This window comes from Strix uralensis, chromosome 5, assembly GCF_047716275.1.
Source record: "Strix uralensis isolate ZFMK-TIS-50842 chromosome 5, bStrUra1, whole genome shotgun sequence".
NCBI lineage: Eukaryota > Metazoa > Chordata > Aves > Strigiformes > Strigidae > Strix > Strix uralensis.
The window spans coordinates 79,642,104-79,664,518 of NC_133976.1; the positions used below are offsets into that span (position 1 = coordinate 79,642,104).

The 22,415-nt window shown below is 42.7% G+C and overlaps 1 protein-coding gene across 2 annotated transcripts in view; it reads left to right on the plus strand.

Annotated features, from left to right (window-relative positions):
- The window catches only part of CHST11 (carbohydrate sulfotransferase 11), a 178,679-nt gene that overhangs the window by 69,067 nt on the left and 87,197 nt on the right, over positions 1-22,415 (plus strand). For both annotated transcript variants that reach the window (XM_074871887.1, XM_074871888.1), the window contains exon 2: positions 9,585-9,670. In XM_074871887.1, coding sequence (XP_074727988.1) covers positions 9,585-9,670 — 86 coding nt within the window. The remainder of the gene's footprint in view (positions 1-9,584; positions 9,671-22,415) is intronic.

The window sequence follows — 22,415 nt, forward strand, 5'->3', positions numbered from 1 at the left end:
CATTAAAAGCAGTATATGCCTGTGTGTGACAGAGATAAACAAACCAGAGCTCTCCTCATGTGAGAAGTAAAGCCTGTGGAAGAGACTCTTGATTTAGGTTTGTGGATAATTTCTTGAGACTTCTAAAGAAATTCCGTATGGATTAACATTTTTTAAAAATTACTGGAAAAAAGTTGCTCATTGTTCATTAACGGGAAAGATGTTGTGCTAATTTATGCCACATGCAACATCCGTAGGGTGGCCAAGGATCTAAGTCTCTGCATAATTTCACCCAAGGATATTAACTTCCCCACTGTGCCCAATTAAACCCATCCCCATGCTAATCTGAGAACAAACAGGATAAAATACAAATTTATTTCTGGAAATCTGTCTAAAGCAAAAAGTAATTAAATATCTCTCTATTCTTTGGGGGGCATTTACAACCTTTGCAATTAGTGATTAGAGCTTAGAAACAAAAGTTAAGATTCATTTCCTTGCTGTGCCAGGATTTATTTCATGTAACTTCAACCATGAACCCATGTAGGGTTGCTGGTCAGTGGAAAGGAGGGGAGCCACCTCCAGAGGCACATGGGGCAACCCGTCTCTGTAGCCATGGCTCTCTGTGAATTGTAGGAGTTTAAACAAGTACTTTAGAGTAGACATCTTGCTTCCTAAAATGAATTCAATCTGTAGCAACTAATTCACTTTGTGGAAGTTTTTAACTCCTTGCCTCTATTTTTGTGACCTGTGAACTGAGGATGGTTACTTTGCTGATCCCTGGTCCCATAAGTAGCAGTTTTGCTGCTTGTCTCAGCCATAATCATTTCACTAAGGTGTGACGTCTTCTGTATTTTTCATCCTTCACTTTTGTTGTATCCATCTACAGTCTTACTTAATAAGTCCCTCTGGTACATGAGTGGGAGCGGAAACATCAGGGGAGGGTAGGATAGACATGTTGAATCAATGAACCAGCATTGCTAACCCAAAATACAGCAACTCTGTTCCTCGGGTGGAGGTCTAAAACATTGGAGCTTTTGGGATTGTTTCTTTGCTATGTGCATACAGCATCTAGCTCAGTAGGGTCTCTAGTTTGTCAGTTTGTCCGTGAGGCGCAGTGGCGTTACACGGGGTAAGGTGCTCTGGCCACAGATTTTTGCTTGTTTCTCACACTTGAGTAAAACCCTGTGTTACTAGTTACCATCTGGTATGAGGCAAAATCTGATTCTCCATTAACGTAGAGAATAAGTATTATCAAGAGTGGTGTTCCCCAGGGCTCGGTTTTGGGGCCACTCCTGTTTAACATCTTTATTGATGATCTAGACGAGGGGATCGAGTGCACCCTTAGTAAGTTTGCAGATGACACCAAGTTGGGTGGGAGTGTTGATCTGCTCGAGGGTAGGGAGGCTCTGCAGAGGGATCTGGACAGGCTGGAGTGATGTTTAGTCTGGAGAAGAGGAGGCTGAGGGGAGACCTCATCGCCCTCTACAACTACCTGAAAGGAGGCTGCAGAAAGCTGGGGATGAGCCTCTTTAACCAAGTAATAAGTGATAGGACAAGAGGGAATGGCCTCAAGTTGCTCCAGGGAAAGTTTAGACTAGATATTAGGAGGCATTTCTTTACAGAATGGGTTGTTAGGCGTTGGAATGGGCTGCCCAGGGAGGTGGTGGAGTCCCCATCCCTGGAGGTGTTTAAGAGTAGAGTCAATCTGTCAGTGTTAGGTTAATGGTTGGACTAGATGATCTTCAAGGTCTTTTCCAACCTAGATGATTCTGTGATCTTATTCTCTGCCTTTAAGACTTTGGCATGCTCACATACACTACCTAATCTGATTTTTACTTTCTAAAAATAGGTTTCCCAATCTCCAGCAAAGAAAGCTGTAGTTTTGCCTTAAGAAAATGAAAGAGGCCAGACAAGAGTTTAGTCATAAATCCTCGTACTTGCGGTCTGCAGATGAAGGACTGATAATTTAGTCTAAAATCCTGAGCTGAACGCAGCAAAGCACAAGACCTCAGATGTCACAGATGTTGCTATCAATCCGTCGATCTTTGTGAACTGCTGCTAAAGGATTAGTGTTCATAAATCATTGCCGGGAGAGCTATCTAAAACTCTCTTTACTCAAGATCTGGAGGCACTGCTGGGTGACAGCATTTGCATTCACTCCTAGTGCTCCTGGTTGCTGATTAAAAATTAACTCTTTCATACCACCCGGTGTCCTTAGCCTGATTAGTCTGTAGAAGGGAGCATACGAATTTTAATGAAGTTTGAAATGAGGTAGTCTTTTGTTTGCTCAGTTTATGATTTTGCCTGTGCTTTGGACTTCACAGAATCATAGAATGGTTTGGGTTGGAAGGAACCTTAAAGATCATCTAGTTCCAACCCCCCTGCCTGGTGCCCATGTGAAACAACAGCAGTGGACAATAGTCAGTGGACTGTGTGAGGCTTGGTAGTCTCTTGGTGACATCCCTGATATGAGCCCCTGGTAAGCAGCACACTAGAGAGCGTGTCAGGTCGTCAGATGGTGCCTCTGTACCTCTCAGAGGAGAGTCACCTACTACTGTCATCCATCATCTTTTCTTGGTTGCACAGGTTGTTATACAGGGAGCAGGCTGGGCTGCCTTATTCAGCTCCAGCCCTTTCCTGCTGTGGCGACTCTTTCCCCTTCAGTCTGCAGAGCGGTGAAGTGGTTCTGCAAGGGCACCTCAGGCTTTGGGGGAAATCTCTTCTTCATGCAGGTTCTTTCTGTTAGCAGCGTCCATTCTTCTGTGTTATTGGCCCCTCTCCCTCCCGTGTGAGCCGGTGGGGGAGTGTCCATGGGCTGTATGTCCACTGCAGACTGCGCTTGGAACCAGGTATCCAACTCCTCCTCATCCTCCCTGATGCTATGCAGCCTTCTCACCGCCTCCTGCAGCTCAGCCGCCTGCTGCAGGAGTCCCCCACCTGGGCACACCTTTTGCAGGCAGGTCTGCTGCCTGTCCCTGCCCCAGGAGGAAGGGCTGGGCACGTCCTGCAGTCTGAGGTCTGCACTGCAGCCTCCCCCTTCAGCAGCTCCATCTGGGGGGAGGCATCAGCCACCTCTGGAGTCGATGATGTGGACCCCCAGCCAGAGCTGCAGCCTTTGCTCTCAGACGAGTGCCCGCCGTCCTGCCCTGGGGGACGGGTAGGATGAGTGCCCTTGGCCTGTGCGGATGGTCACAGTATGGTGCCCCGTTGCTGTGTTAGGTGGACTTCAAGCCTCTCTACTTGGCCAGTGGAATGTCCTTCCTTCGAAGAGCCGCCCTCCTTCGTGAACTGCCATGTCAAGCCCTGGCTGAGGCGCCAGGCTCTGGTCCCAGCGCTCCGGATGGCTGGTGCTCCCTGGGGCTGCCTGTTGTGGGCGTGGGGGGTGGCTGCCATTACCCCTGGCCCTGCCTATGCCTTGTCAGCCACTCGCTCTTGTGAGAGCTGCTGGCTCCTGGGGGGCCTCTGCGCTCCCCTGGGGTTTCCCCAGCTCAGGAAACCCCGCTGTACGCCGCGATCCTCTGCTCTGTTGCAGAATGCACCTGCACTGGAGCCGATTACCTTGACTTGGCTGAAGTCTTGCAGACCAGATTGTTGTAAATTATTATGGAAGGCTTGTTTTCCTGAAGCAGAACGAGCTGGTTACTAATGACAAGCTTGTTCAGCATGATTTTAACTAAGTGTCTGAAAGGTGTGTGGCCAGGATGTTCCAATTGCAAAAAATTCAGTCCAAGAGCCTGTGATGAACTCTGGAAAAGGGCTGCTTCCTAGGGTCACTTACTTCAACTTTGCCCTGAGTATTTTCATGCTTCAGGAGTGTTGCATGTGCAAAATATTGTCAGATTGAGCCTTGCTTGGTTTGTATTTAGATGTGACCAGTTTGCCCTGAGTATAATTCTTGCCAGTATAGTCGTAGCAGGAATTTTATAATGTAACGTTGTTTATGATTGAGCTATGTTGAGATGTATGTTTATGATTGAGCTATGGATGTCTCAGTGTCTCTGAAAAGGTGTTTAGTGTACTATGTGAATGTGTATTTCAATGCTTCATACTGTGTACCCAATAGAAGTAATTTTCTCTGCTGCTTTGGGATCATAGCAGAAGTCTATACAAGAGTTTGGAGGACAAATCATGTCCGAATCTCTAGCTGAAGAGAAATCTCTAAACCTTCAGTATGAGTATAATTAATTATTCTTGCTTTGCTTGAAAAATTCAGCAAGTTTGAGGTCAGTAGCTTATTTAAACATGGCTAGAGATGCTGAAGATGTAACTGGTTTGGTGCTGGTATCTTGCCTGGGCCAAGTGGCACTGATTTTTCTGTCTGTGTTGGGTAGGGGATGTTTAGGTGTATGTTCAGCCCTAACCCGGTTGTTTACAGCTCTAGGAGAAGGTACTAGGTTATGTGCCTGCTCTTTGCCGTCAGTAAGATGCTCCATGGAAAGCACTAACCCTGGCCTGAAATTAAGGGCAGTTGTACAGCAGTGTTATCTGGAAAGCAATGTACTTCAGTCAGAAGAAGCAAGCAGGCTGCTGTTAATTTTCAGCCTTTCTTACAGAAAGCAGACTAAAAAAGAATTGAAATCAGACCAAAAAAAGGAATATATTTGACTTTTTTCTTTAAAGCTAGAACAGAATCCTGTCTTCAACCAGAGTCTCACCATACTGCTGCCAGTGCATAATTCTTCCTCAGCAAGACAACTTGTATCCCAAATAGGTGGAATGAATTATGTATATCAGGTTTTAGCAATGCTGTATTAGGGACTTTTGTCTTTGTACTTTAGACCAATGTAATGAAAAGTTAAATATTAATATGTCCTCAGAACTTTTCTCAAATATTTGTAATATGAGACAGTTAATTTAAGAGGCAGTGAACAGAGGTAAAGTTTTTACATTTGTTTTTTGTTATTGTGAAAGTAATTAGAATAGTCCAAGCAATGTAAATTAAACATTACCAAGGAGGAAAACAGTTGCTAGATGGCAGTTGGGGAACTTTTATTCTACAGAAGTCTTAGAAATGGGAGCCTCAGACGTTTACGGGATTGTAGGATGGTAGTGATATAGGTGGTGGCTGAATGCATGCACCCAGCGTTTGAAGTGTCACTCTGTCTCTGTAAGTCCAGTGGAAGAAGTGACAATTATTTTATGTGTCTCTTCCAGTAGAGTCTCCTCTGTGACTTGATCCTGCACAGGCTAGTGAGAAGTGGTTTCTTTTGCCCTTCTGACACTTTGTGAGAAGGTAACCTTTATGGTTTTAAGTTTCCAAGAGTCTTGGTTCCCATGATTTTTTCCCCCCCTTTCTCTTCTGTCCAGATAGTCCCAGTGTTCGCACACCTTTTCAGACCAGTAATCTCCCAAGGGAAGTGCCACCATGTCTCCTCTCTCAGTTTCTTTGTAGCTGATGATAGGGAGAGGCAGAAATTCCACTGATGTAGGCTGCTTTTTATTCTTTGTATTTTTTTCTGTCATTGTTTATCCTGTGGGAATACCAGAGGTCTCCCATTCTGGGACAGGGTCTTTGTAGTTTATAAATGCATTATAAATGCCTTCTGCCAAGTAGAGGTGACAACTTAAGCATGGTTCACGTTTCCATGTGAATGATCTTCAGTCTCTAAAATGTCATACAAAATAATGAAGACTTTTCTACTATACCTACCTGCCTGCACGTTTCCCTTCCCCACCTGTGCCCATTATTCTAGGTGTTGTTGTCTTGCATTTTTGGCTAGATGCAACCTGGAGGTGACATCCCCTCTCGTAAATGCCAAGATCTAATAGGTGCCTTGCTGTGTGCATTTACTCTGTCACTTGTAACCCTGCCTCTGCCATCATGGGTTTAGCACCTGGGGGACCTGGGGAGGAGATGCTTGTAAGCACATTGCTTCTTGGACCATGGCAGGAGGTTCAAAGGCTACCTCACCTGAATAATGACCTGCGAGCTTTCAGTACGCTCCCAAACCATGCCTTTCCAAAGGATGCTTTTAATTTGAGGGATCTACATTTTAATTTGTAGTCATCTAATGAATCAAGACTGTGGCAAAACCTCTGGACGTTTTTTCTGCACAGACACTAGAAGAAGGTTTGACTGAGGAATGCTGTGTTCTCGTGCTCAGTGCACTGTAATTCACAGGTCAAATTCCTTCTCTTGGTACTAGTGGGTCTAAACAGAGCTTTCTAGAAGTTGCGCATGGAAGCTTCTGTCCTGAGATAATTTAAGGCCTGCACGTGTAGTTTCCTTCTCTCTATGTGTATATACACAGATGATTATTATGTTGATAAGCTTTCAATTCAATGGGGCGGTTTATCTTTCTCTCTGTTGAGAAACTGAAATTTGGTGCCTAGATAACATGCTCTCCAGAGTTCCCATTAAATCAATGACCAGTGATTCCACAGATTTTAACAAGATGGGTCAAGATTGCATTTTGGACAAATCATTCCTGGAGATGGAGGAAAGGTCTTGTTCTTACAGCTCTTATATTTAAGTAACAAACTAACAATTTATTCTGTTGCCCATAGTCCTGGCTAGATGTAGGGGATTGCTGATTTTGCTGTGGTTGCAGTATTAACAGTACTCTTTAATCATTAAAGGCATTGAAAGCTGCTGTCAGCTGCTTCACACACTTAGTGTGCATGAACATGATCTTTTAATCAGTTCTTGGAGCCATGCATATGCAATACTTATCATTAGTTTATAATTAACTGTAATTATGTATGGAGATCAGCCCAAGCCATAAAATGTAAATTTAGATATTTACTATGCTAATAAGAAGATTTGGTGAAGATAAAGGGCTTGATTTTTAGATTTTCACTACCACAATAGTGTGACGGAGTCTTAGTGAAAGTGTTAAAATCAGTATAGCTGCAGTTAACGTCCATATTATGGTTTTCTTAGCACAGATTGCTATCGATGAGATTCAGGCCCAAAAGGATTTGTCATTCACATAATGAAACACTGCCTCAGAGGATCTGAGACAATACAAAACAGGTTGCAGGAGCCCTGAGAGGTGAGTTTGTTCACAGCCATGCCAACAAGTGTTTTGAACAATATATAAACCTTCCTGATAGTTATTCACCTAAGGACAATTTTGCAAAAAGGTGCAAGTGGGATTTCTGCTGAGGAAGGGGGAGTATTCCCCTTTATTTTGATGCTACAGTTAAATTCCGGGCACAAGTGTTTTCCAGGTGTGCACAGAGGTACAGAGAGGTGTGCACTGTGTACAGCTGCGTCAGGGCGTGCTGTTCCTGATACCGATAAACAGGGAACCAAGTGCTGTGTTGAGCTGCTGTGTTGCTGTGCTAACTCTGCAGTCTTCTACTAAAGGCTTTATTGGAAAACCAAACCAATTAAGTAATATTGGGAATGATAAAAAAGATTTAATGGCTTCTGTGACTAAGGTTCTGCATTAGCATTTAGCTTTTGCTGGGGAGACAGTTGCTTTTTTTTGTTTGCTTGTTTACATCTGGGAATCAAATCTTGCACGTTGTGCAAATAATTTAGTCTTTATGGCTGTTACTGCTGCATATAAAGTGTTGCTGTGTTGATAACTGCTGGCTAAGTGAAGCAGGAAGGGATACATTTATGCACGTTACTGTTCACTGTATTTAATGGAAATGAAAAGTGAAGTAATAAATTTGGGAACACCACATTAGAATTCTTCTTCTTCATTTTGAAACAAAGCATCAGTGTTTCAGGATCCTGGTTAATCACAGTCTAATGACCTGGATACACTGAAACGTTCCCCTCTCCCTTTCCCCCTGCTCTGGTGTTTTAAATGGAAACAATGTAGTTTGCTATTGACTGGAAGGCTCCGTTTTGGAAAGATTTCTTGTAATTGTGAGGGGTTACAAAATGATTTTCAAAGCATCCCTGGACACAGTTCCTGGTACAAGGGTGTGGAGGGGGATGACAGATGGGGACGGGATGGACAGGAGCTCTGTAGTTAGAATGACTGCTGATTGTCTCACTCCCTCACTTTAGTGTTTTCGTCCTAAAACCCCTTCCAGACACTGGAAGCTGAGTTGCTCATGCAAAATCTTTTTAAAGTTTTAACTGTTTTAAACACTAAGTTAACTTTTAAAAAGGCACATTAGCACAAGAATGGAGGAATCACAATACTTGGCTGTGTGACTAAAAATGCTTGGAAGTTAATCAGGTATTTAAACATGCAAATTAAAATTATAACTTCTAATAGCATTACTTTCCTAATTGTGAATAAAATCAAAACGTTTAGCCAGTTTGTTTACTAAGTATATATATCCGACTCCTGCCCCAAGACCCGTGGAATCTCTCTTTGCTCAGGGGAAAAGCGACAAAAGCATGTTATTAGATATTTACCTTCAATTGAAAAATAGATTTGAAGTGAGCGAAGGAATCTATTGTGTTTCCAGACTGGAACTCTGTACAGTTTTCTGTGGCTCATACTACTTGATATATCAATTACGACTGTGTATTAGCCCTCTGCATTAAAACATTACTTGACTGTATTCTTTGACTCTTGGCTTGAAGCCTGCAATATCATGTCTGCAAGTGCTGCAGCTCAGAACTGTTGCTATAGGACACTTCAGTAGTTTCTGGTTACAAAACACGGCAAGTGGTGGTAAAAGCATGCCTGACTCTGTGTAATGCCTTTGGATTCCCAGCAGGAACATCTCTCCTTTCGGTTGTGTCTTAATTAAACCTTGACGAGACAAATCTGCCCTTGCTGTGGTGCCTGATACGGGCATCTGATTGCCTGATGCTCCTTTCGTAGCTGGCAGAGGAGTGTTTGCAGAGGATGATGTGGGCCACGTGAGATTAGAAGGACAGGCAAGCTCTTGTTTTTCTCGTGACTATAGAGGGTGATCAGAGCCGAATGGCTTCTTATGTAGACTTTTATGGCCACAAAGATCTAACTTGAAACTGATGATCTCTGCGCCTGCTGGGGCTCAGATCAAGGTCTCTCCTGGAAACACTATCATCCAAAATGCTCCTCAGTCAGGCTTTTGACAAAGCCTTTGGTTTGAAAACCTGCTGGTCTCCAACCAGCATATGTTGGTTTTCGGATCAGTCAAATACTCAGTTGCAATATATAGAGCAAAATACAGTTTGGAGCAAGAAGTGCCACAGTGATTGACTGTATGTGCGTCGTGTACTGCTGAGTGTCTGTTTTAGGAGAAACTCAAGAAAGAGTTAGGCCAAAAGCTTTAAAGTCAGATGTTTTAATATTAGGTTTGTGTACTTCCTTATCTAGGCTGAGAGAGTCTCAGATGTTGCCTTTCAGAGATGCTGATTATAGGAATATATCTGACTCCTCCCTGATGATCTGAGAAGCAAGTACCTAGTACTGCTGAAAATTGGTCCCTGTGCTTGAATTTTTGTGCACCCAAGCTGGAAGTTGTTGGGTAACAGCTTTTATAAGAGGGGAACCAGAGTGCTTTTTTTTCCAGTAGCTTCCACAATAGATAAAGGATTTAGCTCTTGGACAATTCATAGGGAAAATAAAAATAGGAATTAAGACACAACATTGTCTAGAGTCCCCTGATCTGTTAGAAAATCTCTTCTTGCTTTAGGTATTGCAATAGGTTACTGCTAACCAATGTTTCTAACCTGCATTAATTTCAATTTCCCCTTGCAGTAATGCGTAGAAATCCATTCGGGATGGACATTTGCTGCCGGAAGGGATCCAGAAGCCCACTCCAGGAACTGTATAATCCCACCCAGGTGAGTGTCTCATGGCTATGATCAAATTTCCCAGCCCAGCGTACAAATACAGGCTCTCCTGAAGGTATTGTGGTCTGTTTTTTCTCATTATATGCAGTAACTGCCTTCACCTTGGAGAACTGATCCTGGGACCTGCAGAGTTTTAGCCATAAAGTTCTACAGTTTGAGCTAGGGGCCTGATTTTTAAAGGGTTTTGGTCATCTGATGATGTGGACTCCTCTAAAATTTTTTCTTAGGTACCTAAAAGCCTTAAAAAGAGCACCTGTTAGATCTCCTAGCTAGAAGCTGAGGCATTGTGATTTAATCTGTCAATCAACACGCAGAGTGGCATGGTGGGGTGAGAGAATACAATATGATATACATGAAACAAGGATTGCAGTAAGACTGTAAATTACAGTTATAATACATGAGTATCATTTATATAGCTTTCAGGTAGCCAGCTGCTCTTCCTGTCCTGGTTCATTGCCTGTATGGAGTCTGTCATGGTTTGAGCTCAGAGGGCAACTGAGCACCATGCATCTGCCCACTCATCCTTTCCCCTCAGGACTGGGAAGGAGAAAAGAAAGCAAAAGGCTCAGGAATCGAAATAAAGATAGGGAGGATGACTCACCCATTACAGTCATGGGCAAAAGACAGACTCGTTAGGGGAAGAAAAAGAACATAAATTTAATTCAGACACTAACAACATCACTTAACAGACAGAGTAGGACAGTGAGAAGCATTACTACATCTTAAAATCCTTCCCATGGGCCACAGCCATTCCCATGCTGCTCCAGCGTGGGTCCTTCCTGCATGTTGCAATCCTCCCAGCACTGAACTACAACAGCGGGGGCTTCTTCCCACAGAGTCCTGGCCTTCTTCGGGCACAGCAGCTGGGGTCCTCCACGGGCTGCAGGTGGGTCTCTGCTCCACCGTGGACCTCCATGGATGGCAGTGGGGAGTGACTGCCCTCTCACCACGAGCTGCAAGGGAGCGCTCTGGTGCACCTCCCCCCGCTCCCTTCTCCTTTCTTCCACTGACTTCAGTGTTCACATAGGTGTCCTCCTCACAACTGCCCCTTCTCCTCCCAGATTCCCCTTCTTAAATATGTTATTGCAGAGGCACGGCCACTGTTGCTAATTGTCTGGGCCTTGGCCAGAGGTGGGTCTGACTTGGAGCTGGGGGAGCTTCAAGAAGCTTCTCACACGGGACCACCACTGTAGCCCCTTCTCCCACTGCCAAAAACCTTGCCACACACACAAACCCAGCACAAGTCTAGCCAAACACAATTGCTCATACTCTTCCTTACACTGTGTGCTATTTAACACCTGACGGTCTTGATGGGAGCTTAGGATAATCTCAGCTAGAGTTCTTGTGACAAGCAGTGCAGGGAAGCTACCTGAATTTTGTGCTCCTGTTCACTCCTCTGGATCAATTTATTCCCTACATGTGGGCTGAATTGGCACATTCAGGAGCAGCATTTCCTGTTGGCAGCTGAGAGGAAGTGCTGCCATTGAGAGAAAATGCCAGCTGACTATTAAACATATTTATTAAAGTTTAACAACCGCCTATTATATATTTATCCATCAATGAATACATTGAGTTTTACTAAATTGGCTATTAAGGAAAGTGACTATCCCAATAAATCTAACTTGTTAGATTTAACAAGGCAGTAAATGTTTTAAATACTATTTGATTATGAAGAGACTCACTATATAGTGTGCAAAATGAAGTCTAAGTGATTTAAAGTATTTATATGAAGAATTGACAACAACCCAAATATATGTGATATCTGTTATGTAGTGCAGTAAAGCTCCGTTTGCTCGATAGTGTGGTTTTTATGAACATAGGCTGACTTTCTAATTCGGTTTGAATTCTGTGCATGGCTGGGAACATGAGTTTATCATACTAATATACTGGCCTTTATTGACCGTTGTGGGAGTTGGCACTGGGTAAATGGACAGTGCATGTAAAAGCCCTGAGGAGGAACAATCCAGTGCTACAAAGGAAAAATGTTAGCATTTGCAGGTTAAATTTCAAGACTCTTTGCAGATGCTCAAGACGGGCTGGTAAGGGAAAAGAGACTGGCTGAGTAATTAGTCTCTCTGAAGTCTGCTGTGTGTCAATCAAAACCTCCTTGCCCTTTAACATTGTTAAAGGCCATCCGTAAGAAAGAAACATCCCCATCAATTGAAGGGCTGTAATCCCAGAGCCCTTGCAAGTTTGGTCAACTGAAAAGATTTCCTGAGCTTCCTGAAGCAGGGGACGCAGCTGGCAGCTCCTTCACTGCCTCTCCTTCCTTTCTGCGTGCCCTGACCAAGCAAACCATTAGCATCCCTTTCCGGGCTCGCCTACAAGCCAGCCAAAAAGTCAATGTTTGAGGAAGCGCTGCAGTTCTTACAGCCAATGTTGAACTAAGCAAATGACTTTTTTTACAAGATGGAAGTGTTTCCATCAGTTAGCTGACATCCGTTCTTGTCAAGCTTTTAGTTTTTGTTTCTTTCTTTGTTCTTAGTTGGTGTTTGCTTTTTGGATGGGGGTTTGCATGCTGCACTCGGTCCAAGAGGGAGTGGCAATCTCAGGCAAGCAAGTGCATGCATTTTGGGAAAACAAGAAAAGTCAGTGAGTAAAGGCTGCCATAGAAGACAACAGACTGGAGATGACCCCTACAATATTTCTTCAAATACATGGGTCATCTTTCTTTTTCCATTTTTGCCCAAATAAATGTCTGTCTCTAAGGTGGCAGATTAGAGACTGTCTATATTTTGGCAGTAACATTCTTGTCCTCAAGAATTCACCAGTAGTTGTGGGGTTGGGGGGATGGAGATCAGACCCCTAATATTTCTCTTCAGTTTCTTGCTGAGGCAGTTGTGATCAGCCATTTGTAAAGTCAGAAGTTAATATATAATAAATATGCAAGAAGACATTTTTGGCCAAAATCTCTCTTACTGATCTAGGTAATTGAAAACACTGGTTAGATCTTTAACCCTTGACCATCAGAACCTGTTGGACTCCTGGTGTGGTGAACCCATGTTTTTCTCCTGGATGCAGATGGCTGTGTGTGCTGTCACAGAAACTCTTCAGCACTCAGTTTAGCGCTGCCTCAGAGGAGCAGATATTTGTAGTTCAAAGGAATCTGTATAATTCAAACACACCAGACTTAGGCCACTGAAAGATGCCCTGCAGCTATGGCTTTGGATTACTACAAGCTAGGTGCAGTTGTGATTTTTTAAGGGTAGGAGACTTTAAATATTTAATGTGTCCATGTGCATGCTTTTTACATCATCTAGTATAGCAGGAGAACCCGCCTATGCATCGCTATCCTCTCCATAGAATACACCGTACATCTCATGTGCTTCAGGTTTCCTCGTGTAGGCAGCAGTGTGCAACCATGACTGCTGCAGCTGCTGTTCCTGGGAATGTGTCCAGGACCCCCGAGAGAGGTGGGCAAGGGAGGGAGCTGTATGGGGCTCCCTGCTTTGAGGTGGTATTAAGGGCCTGTACAACCTCACAAGGAGGATGCTCCTGGCTGTTCACTATCAGGGGAGATGAGAGTTGGCCATCGGTTGAAATAGGTGCCAGATAGGGACAATGCTCTTTTTCAGATTTAAAATGCTGTAGTTTAGCATGAATAAGGTTTTTCTACTGTGCGTTCAGCATCAGGTTGCACTGCCCTCATAAAAGCAGATGGAGACAGGTTGATTTGCACCAGCTGAGAATTTGACTGTGGGTATTTGCTATGCTGACATATAACAGCCTCTCTGATCCTGTGCTGTTTTGTTTCCTTCTATGGAGTTGTTTGAGTTGTTTGCAGATACCATCATTTGTCTCTTGAATCTCTTTTTGGCTTGGTAAATGGTTGTGAAAAGGAAAGGGAAGGGAGAGGAAAAAAATAAAAAGGAAAAATAAAAACCCAAAACAGAAAGAAAGACTTGGATTGAGTAAATTCAAATGTGGCAATCATCTGGAGGTGACTGAAAGGGTGGTCTGGGGACTTGTAGGAGCTGAATGTTAGAATTGCAGTCATATTTTCAGTGGACTGATTGTAATTGTTCGTATGTTTGGTGAAGAAGGGGAGGATAAATGGGTGGAGATAGCTCTGAGTTAGGGCTAGAGAAAGTGTCCATGACAAAGCCCATGTGTTTATGTCTTAGCTGAGTGTCTGGCCTTGTGATTATTGCAAAAATAGGAACAATGCTTTTGCTCTTTTGCCTGTTGTAATAGAGCAGAATGTGGGAAGTGCATTTGTCTGTGGACAAAAGATTTCTTCTCTACAGCTTTCACTGCAAGATTTTTCATGAGCACTAATATACTGTGAGGGAAAGAAAAGTCAATATAACTGAACTGGATTTACACTGAGTAAGTGGATTTCCAGGCTGTGGTCTCCGCATACATGGCAGGCAGTGTGCTGCATGTCTTTGAGACCCTATTATCTTTTTTCTTCCTTTCATTTTCAGGTGGAGGTTTAGTAATAAGGTGCAGAGGTACCTGCAGCAAATTTTGAGGGCTGAAATGGACCATTTCTTTAATGGGTTCATTTAAAAAGCCAATTTGGATCTGTATTAAGCAGAACTATTTTCCTTCACACATAGTTGTAAATGGGAAGAGAAAGAGGATTCAACACAGAGAAGTAGCGAAGGAGAAAATCTAGATATAACTGAACACAGATGAAGAGCTTTGCAGGAATGTGACATAAGCTTGCATTGTATCTTGGGTGGTTGGTTTTTTCTGTATATGAAACCCCAGGAATTTAAGAATATGGGTAAAGAAATATTTGCAAGACATATTGTTGGAAGACAGTGTATACAACTGTGTCTTGTAATTTGCATGACTGTGTACAGCCCCACTGCTCCAAAAATAACAAATGATTGTGGGTCATCCCATGAGCTGGAGTCACGAGAAGTTCAGAATTGGGCAACATCATACTTGCAGCTTGCACACTTTAGTGGTTAACACCGATCTGTTTGGTGTAATGAATGTGCTACTGAATTACAAGACATTGCAAACCAAAACAGATCAAATGTTAAAGGATGGGAAATAATTGCATCTTTAAAGTTAGAATTTGTCTTCTAGTTGTGAATATTAACGTTTAATTCTCATTAAATACAGGCTGCAACATTGTTTGATCTAACTATCTAGACTTCTGAGAGGAACGCAGCAGAGATCCAGTCCTGTATCCACTAGGATCCAAATCCAGGCATGAGTTTGTTTCAGTTTCTAGTCTGACATTGCCTGACTAGAGTTTTTTTATTTTTTTATTTTTTTTTTATTCATGAATCCACATGGCTGTTTCACTAAAGGTCACACTCTTTGCCATTTGTTACTTGCCCTTTCAAACACATTTCTTTTTGTCAAGAAGATGTATTTCTAGGTGGCTGTGTTTGGTGTAGCTGGAGTCAGGATGTCTAGTGATTTGCTAAACCTGGTGAGTCAGAGCTGTGGACCTTCCATTGCCTTTGTGTTATGAAATTGTATTGGATTGGTTTGGAGCAGTTGTTCCAAAATGCCCCATTTCTTATATTGCTACTACTTTTTTTCTTCCCTCCTTCCCACCAAGTGAAAGGAAGAAAGTGAGCTGTTGCCTTGCAGACAGAGTTTATACACAGTCAGTTACCTCAGGCCACAAATGCTCCTTTTTGAGGAACTGCTGTGGGATTATCTGTGGTTTATCTGCCTGGATAGCATCAGCAAACATCAACCTGGTTCAGCCCACATCACTCAACTTTCATTTGGGTTGGTACTTTCCTATCTTCAGTTGATTTCCACTCACTAGGATGACTTTGTGGGCAACTGTACCAGTTCCTGGACAGAGGTTTGTGGTGAGCTTTGTGGTCTGAGCTCTATGTACGCATCATCCACAGCACTTTGAATCAAAGGTTCAAGTGCTTAAAACCTGGTATTTCTGCCCTTGATAATCCTGAGGCGCTGAGCACTGTGCAGTTTGTTTCTGTGTGCTACAGCTTCTCGTTCTTAGAAACACAAAATCAAAGGGCAGGTCACTGAGTAGGATGAAAGGTCCCGTTTGCCTGGTGTTTTGTCTCTGGCAGCAGGTGGCCAGAACCGACTACAAGAAGGATAAAGAACTCATGATACTCTGCTCAGTGCACAACAACCTGTCGATCATGAGCTTCCTGAGCCCACATGTGTCTCCTTCAGCTACGTTATGCAAGAAAAGCCCGAGATGCCAGACAATTACTATATCAATCAAAAGGGGGGAAATATGTAGGTCTCCAAAGTTACTTCCCAATTTCAGTAGGACAAGAAGATTACACCAGCACTATACATCAGTGCTAGACACTAATTTTTCTCATGTTTTCACATATATATGTTCTGGGTGCTGAATTTCCTCCCAGGGACAGCAATACAGATATCCCAATGTGAACTCAAGAGTATGAGAAATAGTGCAGTTTATCTAAAGAACAATACGTTAGAATTTATTGATGCTTTGCAACTGAGATGAATAGTCATAAATATGTATGTGTCCTTCTTGAGGGCAAGAAGTGGCCCACAAGTTTTACCAATGCAGAAAACATATGTTGTGTGATTGATGCTGATCTCTGTAGGCAAATCCGTGTAGTTAACAACAGTGTGGTAAGTGCAGCTCATAATCACAGTATTTGATTGATCATAGATTAAAAACTCCTTAATGGAAAAAATGCAGAATGGAGACATAGGGAAGAAAAGTCAATGTACAATGCAAAACTTAGGGTACATAGATAGTCCTGTTGGTAAACAACTTTATATGTAATTAGCTTTCCTTGCTGCAGCAAACCGCCTGCTGATGAAAGAAGGGCTAATTGATTTACTCCGTGGATGACTTCTTATGCAAAGACATTACTTATTGTCGTGCTTGGAAGTCGTAAAACAGCATCTGGCCTGGGATGAAATATTACATTAACCTTAGCAGAAAAATTGCACTAGTGAGAATGCTTTGTTATTAATTACTGATTACAAATGATAAGAGCCTGTTTTAAATGCTGAGGAAATGACTTGGGGAGGGAGAGGGTTTCAGGTACAGTGTGCTTCATAGATCATTTGTTGTGACATGATGGATGCCTTCGTAAGTCAAGAGGAATTAATCAGACAAGTATGTACAGTAACTACCAGCACTCAAGGCCAGAATTATCCCCAGGACATGCTCATTCAAGTTACTGCAGTGCATTGGGATGAATTTTTGGGCACCTGTGTTTAATAAAAGACTTGTTACCTGCATGAAATGAAAAAATACAGTCTTCACTCAAAATAGCTCAGATTTCCCTGATAGAAAAAGAAACAGCAGAGACACCTCTTTTTAATTTCTCCAGTCCTTGATTCATATTTTATTATTTTGAGAGCATAGGAGTTTTAATATAAAGACTCTCTGGAGGCATAAAAGTATGAGAAGAAAGATTTAATAATACAGGAGACATGACCAAAACCAAAAGGGTTGTATGTGTTGGAGGGGAAAGAGGATAACACAGCTTTCAAAACTGGCTATCTGTATGCAATGTGTGGGCTCCCTGTCAGACAGGCACTTGGGCAGCTGGATGAAGAGAAGGACTCCAGGGCTCTGACCCGGTGCTGTTCAGCAGCTTTTTCACAGAATCACAGAATCATCTAGGTTGAAAAAGACCTTGAAGATCATCTAGTCCAACCATTAACCTAACACTGACCATTCTCAGCTCCACCATATCCCTCAGTGCTATGTCAACTCTTAAACACCTCCAGGGATGGGAACTCCACCACTGCCCTGGAGCATTCCAACGCCTAATTTGTGTTTAATTGTCTCCAAATCCGGCCTCTGGTGATCTGAACCATGTTGGTTCAGTGAGATGCTTGCTCTGGACTGAGTAATGTTCAAATGAGACACCTGCCTCTTTCTCTGCACTGAGTTCCTCTTTTTTTCCTCCCCACTTGAAATTTATATATCAGAAAACCTGGATAATCATACCTCAAAATGTAGGGGGATGTGGTGCTTTGGAGGATTAGGAAGCAAAGGGCAGTGGGAGAATGTCAGTGTTTGCAGATAGGTGTAGTGAGCACAGATTTCTGCCACCGGCTGCTGCAGAGGCAGAGTGCATCCTTTCTGTCTGCGCTTTAACAAGCGCTCCAGCATCACTGGCTGAGTAGCTGTATCCCAATATTCTCAGCCTAGACCTTGTAAACTGAGCCTCTCGCTTATTTCTGGTGCAAGTAGGTTTTGGGCAGCTTTCTCCATTGTGTGAAGGGTAGCAACTGTGTTCAAACATCTGCCTTTTTTTTCCCCTGTGTTTTTTGTTATCAAAGAGGTTTCTTAACTCTGTGCAGCAGAATCATAACCTGCTTGCAACAGGGCCAGATGATCTCTTTAAATCCAGAAAGCCCAGCTGCAACCTCTCTCCCTGAGGGACTGTAATGTATCCCAATAGACATAATTATGAAAATTAAAGAATACAAACATAAAACATAACTGCTGTTACTTGTAATTCTCATTTACTATCTAACTTTAATATTAAGGAGGGGCAGAAAAAGTTGTTAAATTTGCAATTATTTTCAAGACATTAGATTGCCCAAGTCTCATTTTTACAGTTAACTGTGTCTGATGTAGCATCTCAAGTCCTACAAACTGACCTGTAGTATTCATTAATATTGTATGTAATATTGATATGTATTATTCATTCACTTTTAGCTCTGTCCAATACAAATTAACCTCAGTAACATAACCAGCTGCACCTTACCAAAGCTTTCTTCAGTAAAAGTACAATAATCTGCTTGTCCATTTATGCGGAGAGATTCAGGAATGCTTCTCTGTAAATACCACAGACAAAGCAGGATTAAAATACTGCTCCTTGAAGGATGTAGCTGCAGAAGCAAGCATGGCTTTTGGGACTAGTGTGCTAAGGTAATTCATGGTACTGTGAGGAGGCAGCCTGTAGAGTTTTCATATAAGTGTGTAAATCGTTAAATCAAGCACAGGTTATAAGGACGCTTTCCAAGTAAGTTTTCTCTTTGCTGAAGTTTGCGGGGAGGTGTAAGGTGGGTCGAATCAGGTGCTGCAGTCTAATCTGTACTGCTCGCTTAGCACGCTGGAGAAGCACACTTCCCCTTCTGCTGCGCTGCATGGTTGTGGACAGGGCTGAGCAAAAAGGTCAGCTGGAAAATATGCAGTTTAGGGATGGCTGAAACTAGCAGTGAATTCAGACTGAGTTCTTCCAGTAGGAGTAGCTGGGAAACACTTGGGTTGGCTTGGGGTTAATCTCACAGGTGTGTGTGGGGGTAATGATGGACTTCAGGCAATTTGACTGTGCATCCTGCACTTGGCAGTGGGGTGCTCAAGTCAGGTACGTGGGTGACACTGCAGTGAGTGTCTTCAGTCTCTCCTGTTGATGCTGTCTTGTGTTCTGAAACTAAATAGAAGAAATGAGCAGGATTTCAGGCTAACAGGCTCTTTATTAAGCCTCTTGTCATGATGATCTGAGGCTCTAATACAATAAGAGCCACAGTCGTTTTAAGACCTTGTGTGCTTGTCTGTTGGTCTAGTAAAACAAGGAGAAAATTGTGCCTTGCTCTGTCAATCTTGTTTGTCTGATATTGTCAGACCCTCGTGACGGCAGTAATTAACGGTTCACTGAATCCAGAGCATGAACCGGAGGGGCCCGGGCTGTTGCTGCCGATGGTCAGGGCACTCTCCCAGAACCAGGAGCTGAATCCCTTCAAGTAGAGGATGCATGCCCATTAGTGGGAAACTCCCCAACTGCTGGTTGTTAGAGTTGTTCTTATGTTTGCTTGTTTAATTATCAGACTGAAAGATTGGTTGTTTCAGTAATCATCACCTGGGTCAGCCACACTTAAACTGCTTTTATTCGCTAGTTTTCAGACCTTGCTTCTTGCTCATATGGAAGAGGTGTGGAAAGAAAAGGAAAAAAAGTATTTTTACAAGGTGATACCTATACAGCATTTGAACACAGCAGAACCAGTGTTTATATTGTGTATGTCTTTTTTTCCTCTGTAAGAATAACACACTAGCAATCATACTGGGGCCACTCAAGTAGATCTTTATTGCTCAGCCAACCTGTAGCAGTTGTATATCCTGGTGTGGATGGGGTCTTATGTTTGAACCATCCCTACATGTATGGGGCAACAGCAGAATGTGGAGGACAGAATGAAAACAAAATTTTATGTCCTTCATACTGAGACTATTGTGTAGTTGCATTGGAGGGGGAGAGTGGCTTTGTATTCTAGGTTTTCCAGCATGCTGTCAGTATAGATGTTTCTGTCCATTCATAACCTTGGGAGAAAAATGAAACCTGATCTCTTGAAAACCGATGGGAAAACTCCTAAGATCTAAAGAGGCCAAACTTTTAGTTAAAGGATCTGATCCGGGGGATCAGAAGGGAGCTATAATTGTAACCGTTGTTTTATCTCCCTTTTCACCATTCCACAAATTCTGTTCCACTAGAAAATGCTGAAGAGTGTAAGTTGATGCTGAAAAGATTTCCCTTTTTTTTTTTTTTTTTTTTTCCTGGTAGTGACATAATAAGTATAGCCAAACCAAAGTTAGTTGGCAAACTTACAGTGCACTGAAGTTTATATGTATTTCTGGTGCCTCAAAAATCCAGGAAGGACTGTTCCTTTTTTTTCGATCTTAAATCACATCTGAACAGTATTCTGAGTGTGGTTCCAGCACAGGGCTAAAAGTAAAACATTACACCCAAGCTTTAGAGGAACAGTAAAAAAACTGCAGTATTCCTGCAGTCAGATTGCCTGGCTGCACAGCAAATTAGCAAACCTCTGTAGCTATCAAACTGCTGCCCTAATATAAATCTTTTCTCTTCTCTCTGTAAACGTGGACTGTGTCTTAGATCATTTCAGACAAGCGTCTGGGGATTAGTAAGAGGAAGTGAATATTAATTCAATTAGAGGACAGAAGATGAACGTACAAGCTGGCGTGGGGAACTGACATCAGGAGCTGAAGTAACAAAGACATCTCTAGCTGGGAGAGGACAGTTTCATCTATTCAAGTCAGACTTGGCTTTTGCCTTGCATACATTTTACCTATGAAATGGTAGTTGAAGGAGTAGTATTTACATAGCAATATAGTTAATGTCATATTTTGGGTACTAAGCCTTGATGTCAATAGATGGATGGAGAGCTGGAGAGCAGATGCACAGTGGTAGCTTTCAGTTCATTCTGATACATTAAATATTCATAATAAGCTCAGCTGAAGGAGAAAAGAAATGTTTCATTGAACTGGTAAGGAGAAGCTGAAATCATTGGTACTTCTCCAAAGCGTAACGTCTTACTTAATGTAAATTGAATGAAGGTTCCTGTGGTGAAGGTGAGATGTAATATTAGGTACTTCCACAATTGCTGCTTTCTTTCTGTAAGAGATTGTTGTGCCAGTGACATCACTCTATAAAGTAATAGCCAAGAATGACTATTCTGAGCAGTTTGTGTAGGCACAGCAGAGGTTTTTCCCTTCTTTTTTTCCATAGCTTTGGACATACTTTCTTACATTCAAATGCCACATACTTACAGCCTGGAAACAAATCCTTCCACACTGCACTTTCCAGGCATGGGCACACTGTCACTAAGTGGGTAAGTCCTGTATCTGTAGGCATCTCTCAACCCATCTACGCACACTCCCATTTGTGTGTGGTTTGCTGCTAATCTGAGTCTCCATCTGAAGAACGTAGGTGCTCTGCTCAGCCCTCTGCCTGATGCACGGATATGAGTCTGCAGAAATGCTTTCACCTCTGTTTCTGCACAGTTTCTAGCCCCAGTAGGGCTTGGCCTCTGGTGAGGACTCAGGGGCTCTGGGGTAATGCTAAAAATTAATGCAGTGTGCATATACAAATACATGGTTGTGTATGTTTGGGAGTCAGTTTTACACCATAGAAAGCTTTGCATTGATAGTGTGATGGTGGAGCGTGATGCAGACATCTGTGTTATGTCCAGCTCCCAAACAGCCTCGTAGGGCTCAGTTACGCCACACACAGGGTGTCTAGCTGTAGGGATAGGAGTGATACTGCTACTTTCCCTGCAGTTGTTTTTATCTTCTTTATTTCATGTAAACTTGGGTTAATAAACTGTTACTGAATTTGCAGCTGTGTGCAGGGGGGTAAAGGTCTTTTCGTTGCCAAGACCTACTTCTCAGTTCTTGCCATTCCTCCTCCGCATTTCCACCAGCCCTGAAGTCTCCTTCTCAGCCTGATGTCTTCAGCTCTGCTCAGTCTCCCTCTCCCGTTCCTACCTTTTATCTTACAAAAATGAGAATATTTTAATATGAGTTACTGTGCAGGTTTATGGTCGTGGCTTTATCAGAAAGTGGTGAAGCCAGCCAACAAGAGAACAAGGGTGAACGGTTGATGGCAAAGCAGATAGAGAGGAGAGACTTACACTCTGAAAATTGCACTCTTGTTTATTTTTAGTTGACTAGTGCAAAAACAAACCAGACAAAAGAAAATATGTTTGTCTTAATGGTGGTAAAGAGAGCTCAATGTCTTCTTTTGCATTTATAAAAACCAGTATTGCTTTCAATGGGAATGTAGAAAAAAAGTCTTTTGTGTCAAGAAAGTAATGGCAGACCACGTCTTGCCTTTATTAAAAATGAAGGGAGCTAGAAAACAGGCAGCACAAGACCTGTGGTTTGACCTCCAACAACCTCTAAAGAAGTCACGGGACACTGAGATGTAAATGCATTGAAGGGCTTTGTTTTCAAAAGAAGTGTAACAGATCGCTCCGTGCATCCTGCTTACGATCCCTGAATTACACAGCTGCTGATAGGTAGCAGATGGATTAGTGGAGT